Source organism: Mustelus asterias, chromosome 7 (assembly GCF_964213995.1).
Source record: "Mustelus asterias chromosome 7, sMusAst1.hap1.1, whole genome shotgun sequence".
Lineage (NCBI taxonomy): Eukaryota > Metazoa > Chordata > Chondrichthyes > Carcharhiniformes > Triakidae > Mustelus > Mustelus asterias.
In genome coordinates this window covers 7724252-7742661 of record NC_135807.1, presented here as the reverse complement: position 1 = coordinate 7742661, position 18410 = coordinate 7724252, and the positions used below count along the sequence as shown (strand labels likewise).

Here is an 18410-nt window from a genome sequence, read left to right as displayed (position 1 = left end):
ATGCCTGGTTTGATTTGGTGTGTGATGCCAGACTTCACTGAGCAATCTGTTTGAAATGGCAGTTAAAGCAGCAATGTTTTTAGATGTGCAGAGTATCAAATTGTTTGAGTTATCCTGTCATTTCACTTTTCTTTTCTTTTTAAAGAAAATAGCTCTCTTGAGGCTAACTAAACTCTTGCTAACTTTTCTCGTGTTTCTGGGGATGATTCCCCCGGTGGTTCGTTTCTCCCCTAGTTGATGTCTTTTATGTATGAGCCTCGTGTACAGAGGCTATTTATCGTGGGAGAGACGCCATAGCCAAACAGGATCCTACCTTTTGCCTGATGTGTGCATGGGCAAACTACCTGTACTGGGTACAAATCACAAGCTGGCGAGCCTCGCTGATTTTTCTAGTGATGAATCTACAGTTGCTGGAGTAAATTACAATGCACCTCCATCCTTCTCTGAATAATATTGGCTCGCTCAGTACTGATGGGAAAATCAAAGCTGGGATCACCACATGCTGTGCTTTGAGGCATTCTATTAAAGTGCCATGTATATGCAAATTGTTAACTCATTGGATAAATCTGCTATGAGTTCAAAATGAATCAAATTTAACATAGAGGCTGTGGGCTGCTTGTCAATTAATTGCTGCTCTTGCTTGGAATGAGCAATGGAGCTGGTATATTAGCAGTCCGTGGATTTGTCATTTTTGAAAGGACACACTGGGCCAATTATTTCTCAGCCATGAGACGCTGAAGAGATGTGATCTGCCCAAAATTGGCATCACCTCTGAAACCAGTTTCATTTGGCAACACACCTTAGTTTCTCTTCAGTGACGTATGCCTTTAGTCATTGTGAATATGAACAGGGTGCAGGTTTCATTCATCCAGAAGTTTGTCTCTGGCAGGTTCTATGAACAAGTGAACATACAGAAGCCTGTCCTGATGATTAACTCTGCTTATAAACTATATAATCCCTTCAATATTGTTCTTATTTACCACACTTTGGAAGGGTGCCCTGAGGGGAGAGAAACAGGCACCAAGAATTCGGGGAAACGTGGAATTACAATGTGGGGTTTTGAAATAAAATTTGAAGAGGGCCAGAAGTAGGAAGGGAGCTTGAGGTGAGGGGGATTTGGAAGGAAATTCTGGTTGAGGTTATGGTGAGTGAAAGCAGCAAGCTAGGTTGGGAAGGTAGCAGTAGACCACTGTCAGGAAGGATGGAGGTGATCAGTGATCCAAACCGCTGAGGTTGGGTAGTGGAAGGAATGTTCTGGGTCCAGTGCAGGTTAGGTGGAGGTGCCCAGTTTCCAGTGGGTAAGAATATGGCTGATGGCATCATGAATTCATTATAGTTTGGGAAGTTGGGAATGTCAGCTGGGAGGGCCTCGGGACGAGAACTGCAAGCTTTAGTCTTGATGGCAGTGCAAGAGGGAAAATGGCAGCGATTTATAGGGTGTTGGAAAGGAATCTTCAATTATCTATTTAAAGAACCCTGAACAAATTCCAGACCCATTACATAATTGTTTGTTTGCAGCCCAGTGAGCAGAGATGCTCATTCTTGGGAGTGAGAGGGGCCAAGTGAAAGAAGCATCAGTCAGGACATTTAGAGAACTTTATATCAGAAGGTTGGCTATGTTAAAGGACAAGGCGAAATCCAGAGTAAGAATAATTAACTGGGGGAAAACCAGCTTCAATGGGAACGGATGTGGCCCTGATTAACTAGAATCCAAGATTAGCAGGCAAAACTGTCACTGAATTATGGGCTGTCGGTAGAGTTCAAGAGCAATCAAGGTGAATTACCATGAAGGGGAAAGGTCGGGCAAACCAATCCAGAGCTCCCTGGATGACGACAGTGATTGAAATGAAGCAGAAATAGACAGACTAGGGGATAGAAAAGCAGCTGGAATTGAAGGAGCACACAGATATCAATCATGGTTTTGGGGCCGGTGCAGGTTACAAAACTGGAGAGTTAATAGGGATTTGAAAACAAAGCTGCATATTTTAAATTGAGACATTGTTCAGCCAGGGCGGCACAGTGGTTAGCACTGCTGCCTCACAGCGCCAGGGACCTGGGTTTCAATTCCAGCCTCCGGTCACTGTCTGTGTGGAGTTTGCACATTCTCCCCGTGCCTGCGTGGATTTCCTCCGGGTGCTCCGGTTTCCTCCCACAGTCCAAAGATGTGCAGGTTAGGTGAATTGGCCATGGTAAATTGCCCGTTCGTGTTCCACGATGTGTGGGTTAGTGGGATTAGCGGAATAAATACATGGGGTTATGGGGATGGGAGCTGGGTGGGATTGTTGTCAGTGCAGTCAATGGGCCAAGTGACCCCCTTGTGTACTGTAGGGATTCTGAGGGTTGACCTAAGTTGGTGAGCACAGAGGGTGATGGGTGAACAGGATTGGAATTGGGGCATGGAATACTGAGCAGTCTATGGAGAGTGAAAAGTGGGATACCAGCCAAGAGAGTAAAGGAGTGAAGTCTGGAGGTAACAAGAACATGGATAAGTCATGGCTACTGATTTTGCCACAAAATGCAGACGTGGTCTTATACGGTGAACCTTTTTTAAACATTGCTGCAAGTCCCACTATACTGTTATGTAACACAATCTGACTGTGTAACCATTGACCATAAGTGGTGCCTTTGTATTTTAATAAGTCTGACTGAACTACATCATTGGAGATGCAAATTTTACAACCACTTGTAATTCTACTGAGTAACAACACTGAACCATTTCAGTTCCACTTGTACTTGTGGAAATTGCAGAATTAATTTTCAATATTAACCACAGCAACTGAAAATCATGATTTGCACCTTTACTGTTCACTCGACGACTGTGTAGCCGAGAGTTCATAAGATGTTGATGGAAGTGAGACGAAGGGGAATGGGAGGAGGCTCGTGTGGAGCATCAACATAGACCAGTTGGGCAGAATGTTCCTTTGTTGCAAGTTCTATTAACATCCAGTTAATGGGTGGAAAAGACACGTTGAAGCTTTTCATCTTGCACTAAGATCGTTCCAAATATTACCGTTCTGCATGATGTATTTTCAAATGGAAGTTCACGAGTGAAATATTTATCTATTCCAACAGTCACAGAATACTAAGACACACAGCGATAATATGCACTAGCCGTTCTCTAAGTGTGAAAGCAACAGCATGTAGAAGTAATGTCCTAGAAGCTGATGGAAAGAGTGACAGTGACCATCTGCTGGTGTTTGTGGATGTGGCGAATATTAATACAGTAAGTTATTTATACATGCATGGAACTTTGAAATTAGCGCAAATGTATTGCAAAACTCTGGTCATAGAATCCCTACAGTGCAGAAGGAGGCCATTTAGCCCATCGAGCCTGCACTGACAACAATCCCACCCAGGCCTTATCCCTGTTACCCCCACGTATTTATCCTGATAATCCCTCTGACACGAAGGGGCAATTTTTTAGCATGGCCAATCCACCTAACCCGCACATCTTTGGACATTTTATTTTGCTATTTATATAATGCCTTTAGCCACGTAAAAGATCCCAACTTCATTAGGAACGTTAACCAGCAAACTCATAGTGGAGGATAGACGTCTGAAGGCGAATTTTGTTTTATTTTTTTCATGGGGTGAATGTCTTTAGCAGGGCCATTCTGTCCCTAAATGCCCTTGAACCGAGTGTCTCACTTGGCCATTTCAAAGGGCAATTAAGAGTCAACCACATTGCAGTGGGTCTAGAGTCACATGTAGGCCAGACCAAGTAAGGACGGCACATTTCCTTCCCTAAAGGACGTTACAAGTTTTTACAATAATCGATTATAATTTCACAGGCACCATTACTGAAACTCAATTTCAGATTTTATTAATGAAATCTAAATTCCACCAGCTGTTATAGTGGGATTTAAACCCTGGTCCACAGGGCATTAGCCTGGGCCACTAGTCCACTGACTACACAACTATTTCTCCTTTTGGGCTTCCTTTTGTATGAAAGATCCAAATAAATATTGTGTATTCTTAGCATCATTTTGTTTAACTTCCCAGTAAATTGCAATATTCCAGATTCTATCGATAACCGTTTAAGCCAGCATTGTGACTGTGTTATCGTTATTTAGATAAGTTAAATTCTTTTGAAACCATTAGAAATATTAAATTTACTCAGTCATAAATAATCAGAAACAAAATTTAAATCCTGCAAAGTGAATATCAGAGTTGCACTTGAGGGTAAGCTGGATAAATGAAGTTATGCTGAGAATGGGGAGGAGGCTCATTTGACAAATACACCAGCATGAATCATTTGTCTGATTGCACATAGGAAACAGAATCGGGCCAATTGTTTGTTTATTTTTATACATTGCTGTTTGGTCGATCGTAGAGTTGAGACCACATATTGTAGTGGATTTGACGACAGGGAGCCCAGATCAGAATGGAGTTCCATTTCAAAGTCGATTTACTCATTTTTCGATAATGTACTAATTTTATGCATTGCTCCTCCTCTATGACAAAGGGAAGGGAGTAGCAGGAAAACAGGACACCAACTAAAACAATGCAAAGCAAAACTGACCCCAATGTTAGCACGCTTAAAACACACCACTGGAGTGTAGGGTGGAATCCTGAGATTAAATATTTTGCCCACACGTGTTGGACATCAGACGTTAGCTAGTGGGGACTGCGTAGAGGCAGAAACCACCAACATACTGCAAAGTGTTCAGATCTTAAATCTGTAGATATGGAAAATAAAAATAACACAAGTATGTTTTTATACTGATCGATTCTAAGAAAAGTTCAAACACTTTCCAAACGATGTAAAACATAAAAAGCAGAATTAAAAATCTACCCTTGGTGCTAAATATCTACGATGTGGAGATGCCGGCATTGGACTGGGATAAACACAATAAGAGTTTTAACAACACCGGGTTAAAGTCCAACAGGTTTATTTGGTAGCAAAAGCCACACAAGCTTTCGGAGCCCCAAGCCCCTTCTTCAGGTGAGTGGGAATTCTCACTCACCTGAAGAAGGGGCTTGGGGCTCCGAAAGCTTGTGTGGCTTTTGCTACCAAATAAACCTGTTGGACTTTAACCTGGTGTTGTTAAACTTCTTACAGGGAATCTATAACATGGGAGCACAGGATAAGGGGGCCGATCATAGAGGACTGAGATGATAGAGAAATTTCTTCATCAAAGGATTGTGAATCTTCAGAATTCTCTACCCCAGAGGTTTTGTAGATGGTCTATCATTGATTTCAGTGAAGGCTGCGATAGACAAGATCATTGGTGTCTGATTTGAGGAAGATGGGGAGTGGGTGGGAAAATGGATTTGAAACTTCAGGTCAGTCATGGTGGCATAGTGGTTAGCACTGCTGCCTCACAGCACCAGGGACCTGGGTTCGATTCCCGGCTTGGCTTGGGTTGCTGTCCGTGTGGGTTTCCTCCGGGTACTCTGGTTTCCTCCCACAGTCCAAAAATGTGTGGGTTAGGTTGATTGACATGATATAGAGATGCCGGCATTGGATTAGGGTAAACACAGTAGGAAGTCTCACATCAGGTTAAAGTCCAACAGGTTTATTTGGCAGCACAAGCCACTAGCTTTCGGAGCGCTGCCCCTTCATCAGGTGAGTGGGAGTTCTGTTCACAAACAGGGCATATAAAGACACAAACTCAATTTACAAAATAATGGTTGGGATGTGAGTCTTTACAGGTAATCAAGTCTTAAAGGTACAGACAATGTGAGTGGAGAGAGGGTTAAGCACAGGTTAAAGAGGTGTGTATTGTCTCCAGCCAGGACAGATAGTGAGATTTTGCATGCCCAGGCAAGTCGTGGGGGTTACAGATAGTGTGACATGAACCCAAGATCCCAGTTGAGGCAGTCCTCGTGTGCGGAACTTGGCTATCAGTCTCTGCTCAGCGACTCTGCGTTGTGTGTTGTGAAGGCTGCCTTGGAGAACGCTTACCCGAAGATCAGAAGCCGAATGCCCGTGACCGCTGAAGTGTTCCCCAACAGGAAAAGAACACTCTTGCCTGGTGATTGTTGAGCAGTGTTCATTCATCCGTTGTCATAGCGTCTGCATGGTCTCCCCAATGTACCATGCCTCGAGACATCCTTTCCTGCAGCGTATCAGGTAGACAACGTTGGCTGAGTTGCAAGAGTAGGTACCGTGTACCTGGTGGATGGTGTTCTCACATGAGATGATGGCATCCGTGTTGATTTTCTGGCACGTCTTGCAGAGGTTGCTGTGGCAGGGTTGTGTGGTGTCGTGGTCACTGTTCTCCTGAAGGAGAATTAGGTTGATTGGCCATGTAAATTGTCCCTTAGTGTCAGGGGGATTAGCAGGGTAAATACTTGGGGTTACAGAGATGGGGCTTGTGTGGGATTGTTGTCAGTGCAGGCTCGATGGGCTGAATGGCCTCTTTCTGCACTGTAGGGATTCTATGATTCTATTTATTTTACCCTTGCTCATCTTTCTCATACTCTTGCATATCCTTACCTGAAAATTTGACATTTATTTTCTGAGTACAGTATAGGTGGTATTAACGAAGGGTTTAATCTTTCAGAGTGAAGCAGGTGTGAGGGAATTCCACATAATCCAAGTGTCGAGTGGCAGTGAACATTGGAGGCTGCAAAAATGTATAAATCCTGTTGAAGATAAAGGTTGGCTTCCGCTTTTCTGCTTGTTTGTAATTTAATGTGACAGTAATAAGTGTAGATGTCTCGTCCCCCCGCCCCCACATGCTAAAGTTAAAAATATCCTAGGTATGTTGATGCGAATATGCCAACAGATAAATCAAGTTAGGGAGCACGTGCCAGATTGCATTAGGAATTGTGCACATGTAGAAGGACTGGCTATATTTATTTCACAATCTGATCATAAAGCAGCACTTTTTAATTCAGATTTTTTTACTCCTGAGATTTTTTTGAAGATTAGCAAGTTGAGTATATCACACCTCAAATTCATTTATATAGCGCCTTTTAACAAAGTGCCCCAGTACACAGTTGGGGAGAAAAATTTGCTACCACTGTTGGGATGGAATCTTCCCGTTTCTGGAACCAATATTCGGGAAACCTGGTAAATCTGCTGCCCCCATACCAGGAAAAGTTAATTATCCATTCAAGCAAAGAACAGAGCAGATATAATTACAGAGGTAGCTGGCCTCTGAAAGGCAAGGGCGCTGTTATGGGGTGGCACAATGGTTAGCATTGCTGTCTTACAGCGCAGTGTCTGTGCAGAGTCTGCGTGTTCTCCCCGTGTCTGTGTGGCTTTCCTCCGGGTGCTCGGGTTCCTTCCCGCAGTCCAAAGATGTGCTGGTGTTGGAAATACTCGATAGATCTGGGATCGTCTGTGCAGAGAAAAACAATGAACGTTTCAGTTTAATAATCTTTCTTCAGAGCTACAGGCAAAAACAGAGAGAAACGTGCATTTATATAACATCTTTCATGCATCCTAAAGCACTTCACAGCCATTGAAGTACTTTTGAAGGGGAGTCACTGTTATACCGTAGGAAATATGACAGCCAATTTACATACAGGAAGCTCCTACAGGAAGCAGAGTGATAATGACTGGATATTTTGGGTTTTTTAATGTTAATTGGGGGAGAAATATTGGCCAGCTTACTGGGGGATAAATCTCCTGCCCATCTTTGAACTAATACCATGGCATCTTCCACAAGACAGCTTTGACTTTTCTTCTAAGAAGCAGCACCTTTGACAGTGCAGCATTTCTCCAGTACTGAAGGGTCAGCCTTGATTTATCCCTGCGCTGAAGTCCCTGGAGTGGGACTTCAACCCGCAATCTGTTGACTCAGATGTTAGGTGAGCTAAGAATATCAGACATGAAAACTCAACTTGCTTGTGAAAAGCTTCAACCCTAAGCATCCAGCGCAGTCAATTCTGAAGCTGTAACGTTTGCAGAGACGAATCCACATACATGGTCCCATCGTCCAATATTTTTAACAAAATGTTGACGTGGTTTTATTCTTAGCTTCTTGCTTACTGCTTCAATGTGGAAAATGGAAACCTTGATCAGAATATAACCCTTGATCAAAGGGGCATGGAGAGAAAGTGAGAATGGGATACTGAAAGTGTATGACCAACCATGATCCTATTGAATGGTGGTGCAGGTTCGAGGGGTTGAATGGTCTACTCTTGCGGGCAGTGTGGTAGCACACTGGTTAGCACTGCTGCTTCACAGTGCCAGGGACCCGGGTTCGATTCCCGGTTGGGTCACTGTGTGGAGTTTGCACGTTCTCCTCGTGTCTGCGTGGGTTTCCTCCGGGTGCTCTGGTTTCCTCCCCCAGTCTGAAAGACGTGCTGGTTAGGTGCATTGACCTGAACAGGTGACGGACTGTGGCAACTAGGGGAATTTCACAGTAACTTCATTGCAGTGTTAATGTAAGCCTTCTGACAAATAAATAAACTGCTCCTATTTTCTATGTTTCTGTCTCGAGCTAAATTTAATGCTGATTAAGTCAGCAGTGAGATTTTAACTTGACAAAATGTACGTTTTGGAGGAATTAAACTTTTTGTGTCAAGGTTACTTTACACGTTGGGAACTTTTGAGTGTTTATGCTTCCAGTTGGGCGATGCCACAGTGCGTGGAAAGTTTCCTGATGCTTATTTTGTGAAATGAAGGCCATCCCAGTGAATTATCTGGTCAGCCTACTCAGTGGACATAAACCAAATCCTGTAGTTCCCACTCTCTCCATCACATTCTATTCTTTTACAGAAAGCCTGCACTTTTCATTGTGGTGCGTGGCTTTGCATTAAACTCTAAATCAGTCATGGTAAAGAGAATTTCTGCTGAAGTAAAGTGAGTTTTGGTGCTTGTATAACTTTCTCCAAATGCTGCATTTCAGACGCAAAACTCAGTAGTCGGGAGAGGGCAAAACTCTGCTTTCGAGCAACAAGATGTCAGAATTTTGAAGGTGAGGTCATAAATTTGAATGATTGCAGTCATTAAATTTTTTCTATAATTCATCATTTCTAATGGCGACTACATTTGCATTAAGATGAATCATTTTAATATCTTTTGCTTTCTTAGCTACCTCATGTACAGAAGGAAAGTATATATTTGCAGATATCGTTTTGGGGAGCGAACAAGTGAGTAAGCTTGCACTTTCTTTCTGCTCAATTTCCCAGTTGGTGTTTCTCCCAGTTAATTTTCTACTATGCTCATGGTTACTGTGATTTTTTTTTTAAATCATTCGTGGGACATGGGCGTCGCTGGCTGGCCAGCATTTATTGCCCATTCCTAGTTGCTCTTGGAGGGCAATTGAGAGTCAACCACATTGCTGTGGCTCTGCAGTCACATGTAGGCCAGACCGGGTATGGACGGCAGATTTCCTTCCCTAAAGGACATTAGTGAGCCATCAAACCGGTGCATATGTTGGTTATATCTAGTTCTTTGACAAATTGATATTTATTGGCCGTTCCTCATTGTCCTGAAAATGTAGCGGTGGGCCCTATTTTGTCATTGTTGAATCAGTTGTGTTTTTCCATAGTTTTTTAAAGAATTGACAACTGGTTGACTTGCTAAGCCATTTCACTGAGAAATGAGAACCAGTCATGTACTGCACCATGATTTGTCACTGGATGCTGGTATGTTTTCCACTCAACTCTCGAGGACATTGAACGAAGGGTCATCTTGATTCGAAACGTTCGCTCTATTCTCCCTTCACACATTCTGTCAGGCCTGCTAAGATTTTCCAGCATCATCTGTTTTTGGAACATGGTAGATTAATTTCCTGGTTGGACTGGGGTGCTCACTGCTGACCTGCTGCAGTGCTTTTAGGCTGGGTAAGCTTCAGCAGAAATCCTGTGTACACTCCTGGGGTGCCTTGGTTTACAACCACATCCCCTATGAAGGCTATGAGGAGGGTGTTTAGCTGGAAGATTCAGTTCCTTGGATAACGGTAGCAGGCCAGTGAAGCTTTAGAACGATCATCATAATTTCTCTCTGATGCCAGCCCACTATTCATAAGTTTATTGAATTCAACTTGTTCTGGTAAAAATGGGCACAGTAAGAAGTCTCTCAACACCAGGTTAAAGTCCAACAGGTTTATTTGGAATCGTGAGCTTTCGGAGCATATATGCCGTTTTTGTGAAACCTACCTCTCCACACACCTGATGAAGGTGCAGCACTCCAAAAACTTGTGATTCCAAATAAACCTGTTGGACTTTAACCTGGTGTGAGATTTCTTACTGTGCCCACCCCAGTCCAACGCCGGCATCTCCACATCATGGTAAATATGGGACATTTTATGGAAAATGAACTCAGGTTTTAGGTGTTCTAGTTTGAACAATAGAAACTCCACAGTGCAGAAGAAGGCCATTTGGCCCATTGCATTGGTACTGACTCTCTAAAAGAGCATCTTACCATGGACTGGTGTTCCCAGTGGACCTGCTGTCACGAGGCTGACCTAGGTCCTGCTGAAAGGCAAGTCAGGCTGGTGATAGCTCTGCTTCTTGAAGTTCATTTGTTGCCATTCTGTGATCTAGACTGATCTTGACTTCTGATCTCAAAGGTTCTGTGTAGTTTTAAAGTTTAAAAAAATTTATAAAGTTAAAGTTTATTTATTAGTGTCACAAGTAGGCTTACATTAACACTGCAATGAAGTTACTGTGAAAATCCCCTTGTTGCCACACTCTGGCGCCTGTACACTGAGGGAGAATTTAGCTTGGTCACTGCACCTAACCAGCACGTCTTTCAGACTGTGGGAGGAAACTAGAGCACCTGGGGGAAACCCACGCAGACTCGGGGAGAACATGCAAACTCCACACAGACAGTGACCCAAGCCTGGAATCTAACCCAGCTCCCTGGCACTAGTGAGGCAGCAGCGCTCAGCACTGGGCCACCAACCAAGGCATTCCCCTGAATGCCAGTGAGACTGAGATGGCTGCTAGTTTCCGAATTAAATGAATAATGCTGTAATAGACCAATCGGAGTACCAGCTATCATCACCTGGTTGGGTGAAACTGCTCGAGTTTCCTTTGTTTGCAGCAAAGGTGAAAGCAAGAAATGTTTTCCATCAGTTTTCAAATCGTGGAAGCCTACGAGTGTGTGAAGCAGAAATCTCTGCTGTCATTTAAAACCTTCACTAACAACTAGAGTGAAGCTCAAGTAGCTGACAGCAAATAGTAGCTAACCTCCAATCTTCTGGTATAGTACCAGAAGATTGGAGGTTAGCGAATGTTGTCCCATTGTTTAAGAAGGGGAACAGAGACTTCCCCGGGAATTATAGACCGGTGAGTCTCACTTCTGTTGTCGGCAAGATGTTGGAAAAAATTATAAGGGATAGGATTTATAGTTATTTGGAGAGTAATGAATTGATAGGTGATAGTCAGCATGGTTTTGTGGCAGGTAGGTCGTGCCTTACTAACCTTATTGAGTTTTTTGAGAAAGTGACCAAGGAGGTGGATGGGGGCAAGGCAGTGGACGTGGTATATATGGATTTTAGTAAGGCGTTTGATAAGGTTCACCATGGTAGGCTTCTGCAGAAAATGCAGATGTATGGGATTGGGGGTGATCTAGGAAATTGGATCAGGAATTGGCTAGCGGATAGGAAACAGAGGGTGGTGGTTGATAGTAAATATTCATCATGGAGTGCGGTTACAAGTGGTGTACCTCAGGGATCTGTTTTGGGGCCACTGCTGTTTGTAATATTTATTAATGATCTGGATGAGGGTATAGTTGGGTGGATTAGCAAATTTGCTGATGACACCAAAGTCGGTGGTGTGGTAGACAGTGAGGAAGGGTGTCGTAGTCTGCAGGAAGACTTAGACAGGTTGCAAAGTTGGGCCGAGAGGTGGCGGATGGAGTTTAATGCGGAGAAGTGTGAGGTAATTCACTTTGGTAGGAATAACAGTTGTGTTGAGTATAGGGCTAACGGGAGGACTTTGAATAGTGTGGAGGAGCAGAGGGATCTAGGTGTATGTGTGCATAGATCCCTGAAAGTTGGGAATCAAGTAGATAAGGTTGTTAAGAAGGCATATGGTGTCTTGGCGTTTATTGGTAGGGGGATTGAATTTAGGAGTCGTAGCGTTATGTTGCAACTGTACACAACTCTGGTGCGGCCGCACTTGGAGTACTGTGTGCAGTTCTGGTCCCCACATTACAGGAAGGATGTGGAGGCTTTGGAGAGGGTGCAGAGGAGGTTTACCAGGATGTTGCCTGGTATGGAGGGGAGATCCTATGAGGAGAGGCTGAGGGATTTGGGATTGTTTTCGCTGGAAAGGCGGCGGCTAAGAGGGGATCTTATTGAAACATATAAGATGATTAGAGGTTTAGATAGGGTGGATAGTGATAGCCTTTTTCCTCTGATGGAGAAATCCAGCACGAGGGGGCATGGCTTTAAATTGAAGGGGGGTAGTTATAGAACCGATGTCAGGGGTAGGTTCTTTACCCAGAGGGTGGTGAGGGATTGGAATGCCCTGCCAGCATCAGTAGTAAATGCGCCTAGTTTGGGGGCGTTTAAGAGATCCGTAGATAGGTTCATGGACGAAAAGAAATTGGTTTAGGTTGGAGGGTCACAGTTTTTTTTTAACTGGTCGGTGCAACATCGTGGGCCGAAGGGCCTGTTCTGCGCTGTAATGTTCTATGTTCTATGTTCTATGAACACCAAAGCCCCCTCAGTTAAGACTGTTCCCTTCTAATCTTCTCATTATTGCCAGTTCATTTCTGGCAATACATAGGGACCAAAATATTCTCTCCCTATATAACTTTGTCTCTATTTATCTTCCATTCTAATTCTTCGTAACACTCTACCTTTTCTAACCTTCCACTCTTTCTGGTTTTCTTTATGTTGTTCTCTAATTTCTCTTGTCCGACTCTTTCTTGGATCTCCCTCCCTATCTGTTATTAATAGAAGTCTCATGTTCAATCCTGGAGCCATTTTGTTTCCCGTGGATTACAGTTGTTGGGTGGAGGGCGATTTGAGGATGCAATCCTGTAGCTTGTGTCGTTGAGAGTTGGTTCTGCTTTTGTTTTTCAGATAATCAGTGCAACCACTCCTTGTGCTGACTTTTTCTTTCAAAGTTGCTATGCTGCCCGATCTCGAAAGACGATACCACAGACAACTATGGGACCTGGGAGACCAAAAACTGGGGATGTCACCAAATTAGTACAGCGGTGTAGTGAAGTGGATCTCAATATAATAGTATTATGGAAGGTTTGTATCATGAATGAACACTTGAGATGAATTGTTGCACATGAAAGATTTGGAACCGATTGAATAATGGAGAGGATTCCTTTACTTTAATTCATTTATGGGACATGGGAATCGCTGGCTGGCCAGCATTTATTGCCCAGCCCTAGTTGATCTTGGAGGGCAGTTGAGAGTCAACCACATTGCTGTGGCTCTGGACATGTAGGCCAGACCAGGTAAGAATGGCATTAGTGAACCAGATGGATTTTTCTGACAATCCACAATGGTTTCATAGCCATCAGTAGATTATTAGTTCCAGATATTTTTTATTGAGTTCAAATTCCACCATCTGCCATGGTAGGATTCGAACCTGGGTCCCCAGCACATTAACTGAGTTTCTGGGTTAATCATCTAATGATGACTAGGCCATCGCCTCCCTGCATGAGAGAACACAAATGGTACGTTTAGGTCTTTCTTCACAAAAGAAAGAACAGAACATTTGTAATGGTTCAGTCAGGGAACTCTGCAAGCGAGCTTTTCTCAGCTTGCTCTTGCCTGAAGAAAGTTGGAATAACTGAAGAAACCAACCTGGTTGTGTGATGAAGTGAAAGTGATATTTAATTAATCAAAACTTAACATCATTGGTCAATCATCCGTCAGAAAACAGTGACCAATTCAAAAACTGAAATACACCTGGCCGTTATACGAACCCACCTCCTACTTCACAACCAATAACTTGTTTTATCTGTTATTAAGCTCTATAGAAATGGACCAATTTGCTGTGTCCATTTATTCTTGTTCATATTCAAAGATTTACTTCATTATCTTTAATGCTTCCAAAGTCGGGGTGGCAGAGTTTAAACTTGAGATTAACTCATACAATTTGCTCAATGATGGTTGGTCAATTTATATGGTGGATGGGAAAGAACCAGCTTGATGGACAAAATATGCCCACGTTTTGTTCTTGATATAGGTGCATTAATTGTGATTAAATTTATTAATCATTTGATTTATTTAATTTATTAAATCAGAATGCAGAAAAGTGATGTAGTCTTGTGCTCCACAACAGCTAAACTTTCAATGAAAGATTGATGCTTTGAAAATTGAAGTTCTCTGTCTCGTTACAGGCATATGTTGTCGAGGACAATAAGCAGCTAATTTTAGAAGGCCAGCTTCATGTTGCTCTGGAGTCAATTGGGAAAGAAGCCTGTTCATTACCTCAAGTACAGGTAATATGTTTCTTAACTCTGTCCACTCCCAATGTGGTTTCGTGACGGTTTGCATTCTAAAATGACCTAAATCCACTCCATTACTGGTTTTCTTTGCTTTGGTGGTCATCTTGTTACCTTGAAATTGTTCTTCTCAAAATCCAAATATGACCTGTGTTGGTATTTTCCTGGAGTTGTGGCCTCTAGATATGATTAAGAATCTTAATTTATCCATCCAGGAATATCTTAAAGTCCCCACTTGTGACATCCTATTATTAAAAATTAATTCCTGGTCATTTCTGCTCCACTACTCTCCCATATATTGACCATTCTCTGTGAAAAGTCTCCTGGTATGAGGCTTGAATTTACCTTTTACTTGTTTGAATCTGTATCCTCTTATAATATTCTCTCAATAGTAGGGGATTTTAACTTTCCCAACATTGACTGGGACAGCCATAGTATTAGAGACTTGAATGGAGAAAAACTTGTTGAGTGTATTCAGGAGGAATTTCTCATTCAGTATGTGGATGGTCCGACTAGAGAGGGGGCAAAACTTGACCTCCTCTTGGGAAATAAGGGAGGGCAGGTGACAGAAGTGTTAGTGAGGGATCACTTTGGGACCAGTGACCATAATTCTATTGGTTTTAAGATAGCTATGGAGAATGATAGGTCTGGCCCAAAAGTTAAAATTCTAAATGGGGCAAGGCCAATTTTGATGGTATCAGGCAGGAACTTTCAAAAGTTAATTGAGGGAGTCTGTGGGAAGGCAAAGGGATGTCTGGTAAATGGGAGGCTTTCACAAGTATGTTAACCAGGGTTCGGGGTAAGCACATTCCTTTTAGAGTGAAGGGCAAGGCTGACAAGTAGGGAACCCTGGATGATTCGGCATATTGAGGCCCTGGTCAAGAAGGAGGCACATGACATGCATAGGCAGCTGGGATCGGGTGGATCCCTTGAAGAGTATAGGGGGTGTAGAAGTAAAGTTAAGAGAGAAATCAGAAGGGCAAAAAGGGGACACGAGATTGTTTTGGCAGATAAGGCAAAGGAGATTCTACAAATACATAAAGGGCAAAAGAGTAATTAGGGAGAGAGTAGGACCTCTTAAGGATCAACAAGGTCATCTATGTGCAGATCCACAAGAGATGGGTGAGATCCTAAATATTTCTCATCAGTATTCACTGTTGAGAAAAACATGGATGTTAAGGAAGTTGGGGAAATAAATAGTCATGTCTTGAGGAGTGTACATAAAACAGAGAAGGTGGTGCTGGAAGTCTTAAAGCACATCAAGGTCGATAAATCCCTGGGACCTGATGAAGTGTATCCCAAGACATTGTGGGAGGCTAGGGAGGAAATTGCGAGTCCCCTAGCAGAGATATTTGAATAATCATCAGCCACAGGTGAGGTGTCTGAAGATTGGAGGGTGGCAAATGTTATGCCTTTGTTTAAGAAGGGCTGCAGGGAAAAGCCTGGGAAATACAGGCCAGTGAGCCTCACATCTGTGGTGGGTAAGTTGTTAGAAGGTATTTTGAGAGACAGGATCTACAGGCATTTAGAGATGCAAGGACTGATTAGGGACAGTCAGCTTGGCTTTGTGAGTGGAAAATCATGTCTCTCAAATTTGATTGAGTTTTTTGAAGGGGTAACCAAGAAGGGAGATGATGGCAGTGCAGTTGATGTTGTCTACATGGACTTTAGCAAGGCCTTTGATTTTTGATTTGATTTTATTGTCATATGCATTAACATACGGTGAAAAGTATTGCTTCTTGCGTGCTATACAGACAAAGCATACCGTTCATAGAGAAGGAAAGGAGAGAGTGCAGAATGTAGTGTTACAGTAATAGCTCGGGTGTAGAGAAAGATCAAGGTAAGTCCATTCAAAAGTCTGACAGCAGCAGGGAAGAAGCTGTTCTTGAGTCAGTTGGTACGTGACCTCAGACTTTTGTATCTTTTTCCCGATGGAAGAAAGTGGAAGAGAAAATGTCCGGGGTGTGTGGGGTCCTTAATTATGCTGGCTGCTTTGCCGAGCTTGCGGGAAGTGTAGACAGAGTCAATGGATGGGAGGCTGGTTTGCGTGGTGGATTGGGCTACATTCACGATCTTCTGTAGTTCCTTGCAGTCTTGAGCAGAGCAGGAGCCATACCAAGCTGTGATACGACCAGAAAGAATGCTTTCGATGGTGCATCTGTAAAAGTTGGTGAGAGTCGTAGCTGACATGCCAGATTTCCTTAGTCTTCTGAGAAAGGTACCACATTGTAGAAACTTGGTTTGTTCTCACTGGAGCGACGGAGGTTGAGGGGTGACCTGATAGAAGTCTACAAGATTGAGTGGCATGGACAGAGTGGATAGAAGCTTTTTCCCAGAGTGGAAGAATCAATTACTAGGGGGCACAGGTTCAAGGGGCAAGGTTTAAAGGAGATGTACGAGGCAGATTTTTTAGAGTAGTGGGTGCCTGGAAGTCTTTGCTGGGGGAGGTAGTGGAAGCGGATACGGTAGTGACTTTTAAGGGGCGTCTTGACAAATACATGAATAGGATGGGAATAGAGGGATATGGTCCTCGGAAGGGGGTTTTAATTAAGTCGGGCAGTATGGTCGGTGCAGGCTTGGAGGGCCGAAGGGCCTGTTCCTGTGCTGTAATGTTCTTTGTTCTTTGTAGGTTGTTGCATAAGCTTAACTCTCACGGGATCCAGGGTGAGGTAGCTAAATGGATACAAAATTGGCTTGATGACAGAAGACAGAGGGTGGTTGCAGAGGGTTGTTTTTCAAACTGGCGGCCTGTGACCAGCGGTGTGCCTCAGGGATCGGTGCTGGGTCCACTGTTATTTGTCATTTATATTAATGATTTGGATGAAAATTTAGTAGGCATGGTTAGTAAGTTTGCAGATGACACCAAGATTGGTGGCATAGTGGACAGTGTAAGAAGGTTAGGATTGCAACGGGACCTTGATCAATTGGGCCAGTGGGCTGATGAATGGCAGATGGAATTTAATTTGGATAAATGCAAGGTGATGCATTTTGGTCGATCGAACCAGGGCAGGACTTAGTTAATGGTAGGGCGTTGGGGAGATTTATAGAACAGAGATCTAGGGGTACAGGTTCATAGCTCCTCGAAAGTGGAGTCATGGGTGGATAGAGTGGTGAAGAAGGCATTCGGCATGCTTGGTTTCATTGGTCAGAACATTGAATACAGGAGTTGGGACGTCTTGTTGAAGTTGTACAAGACATTGGTAAGGCCACACTTGGAATACTGTGTTCGGGTCAACCTATTATAGAAAGGATATTATTAAACTAGAAAGAGTGCAGAAAAGATTTACAAGGATGCTACTGGGACTTGATGGTTTGAGTCATAAGGAGAGGCTGGATAGACTGGGACATTTTTCCCTGGAGTTTAGGAGGCTCCGGGGTGATCTTATAGAGGTCTATAAAATAATAAGGGGCATAGATCAGCTAGATAGTCAATATCTTTTCCCAAAGGTAGGGGAGTCTAAAACTAGAGGGCATAGGTTTAAGGTGAGGGGATACATACAAAAGGGTCCAGAGGGTCAATTCTTTCGCAGAGGGTGGTGAGTGTCTGGAACAAGCTGCCAGAGGTAGTAGTGGAGCTGGGTAGAATTTTGTCTTTTAAAAAGCATTTAGACAGTTACATGAGTAAGGTGGGTATAAAGGGATATGGGCCAAATGCAGACAATTGGAACTAGTTTAGGGGTTTTATTTTAAAAAAGGGGCTGCATGGACACGTTGGGCTGAAGGGCCTGTTTCTATGCTGTAAACCTCCTATGACTCTATTTAAAGTAATATTTCAAGATTATTTTACATTCACATATTTGTGATGTGCCCATCTAAAATCACCTCTTGGCTCCTTTCTAGGCCGAGAAAACCATGTTTCTCCTGACTTTCCCTGTAATGCAGAACTTTAGGGATTTGGTGTCATGGCTTTCCCTTCATTGCCCCTGGGGGGTTAAACATCTCCTTGAGTTCCGGTGATCAGAACTGGACATAGAACTTGAAACGTGGTCTGACAAGAGCAGCATAAAGTTTCATCTCAACTTCCTGTGAATTGTATTTAAGCACATGGAGAAGGGATAGAAGGTTATGCTGATAGGATGAGATG

At 43.2% G+C, this 18410-nt stretch overlaps 1 protein-coding gene across 2 annotated transcripts in view; it reads left to right on the top strand.

Moving 5' to 3' along the window:
* The window catches only part of trappc8 (trafficking protein particle complex subunit 8), a 170873-nt gene that overhangs the window by 136059 nt on the left and 16404 nt on the right, over nt 1-18410 (top strand). For both annotated transcript variants that reach the window (XM_078215640.1, XM_078215641.1), the window contains 6 exons: nt 3073-3223; nt 6510-6606; nt 8808-8876; nt 8993-9051; nt 12942-13118; nt 14222-14323. In XM_078215640.1, coding sequence (XP_078071766.1) covers nt 3073-3223; nt 6510-6606; nt 8808-8876; nt 8993-9051; nt 12942-13118; nt 14222-14323 — 655 coding nt within the window. The remainder of the gene's footprint in view (nt 1-3072; nt 3224-6509; nt 6607-8807; nt 8877-8992; nt 9052-12941; nt 13119-14221; nt 14324-18410) is intronic.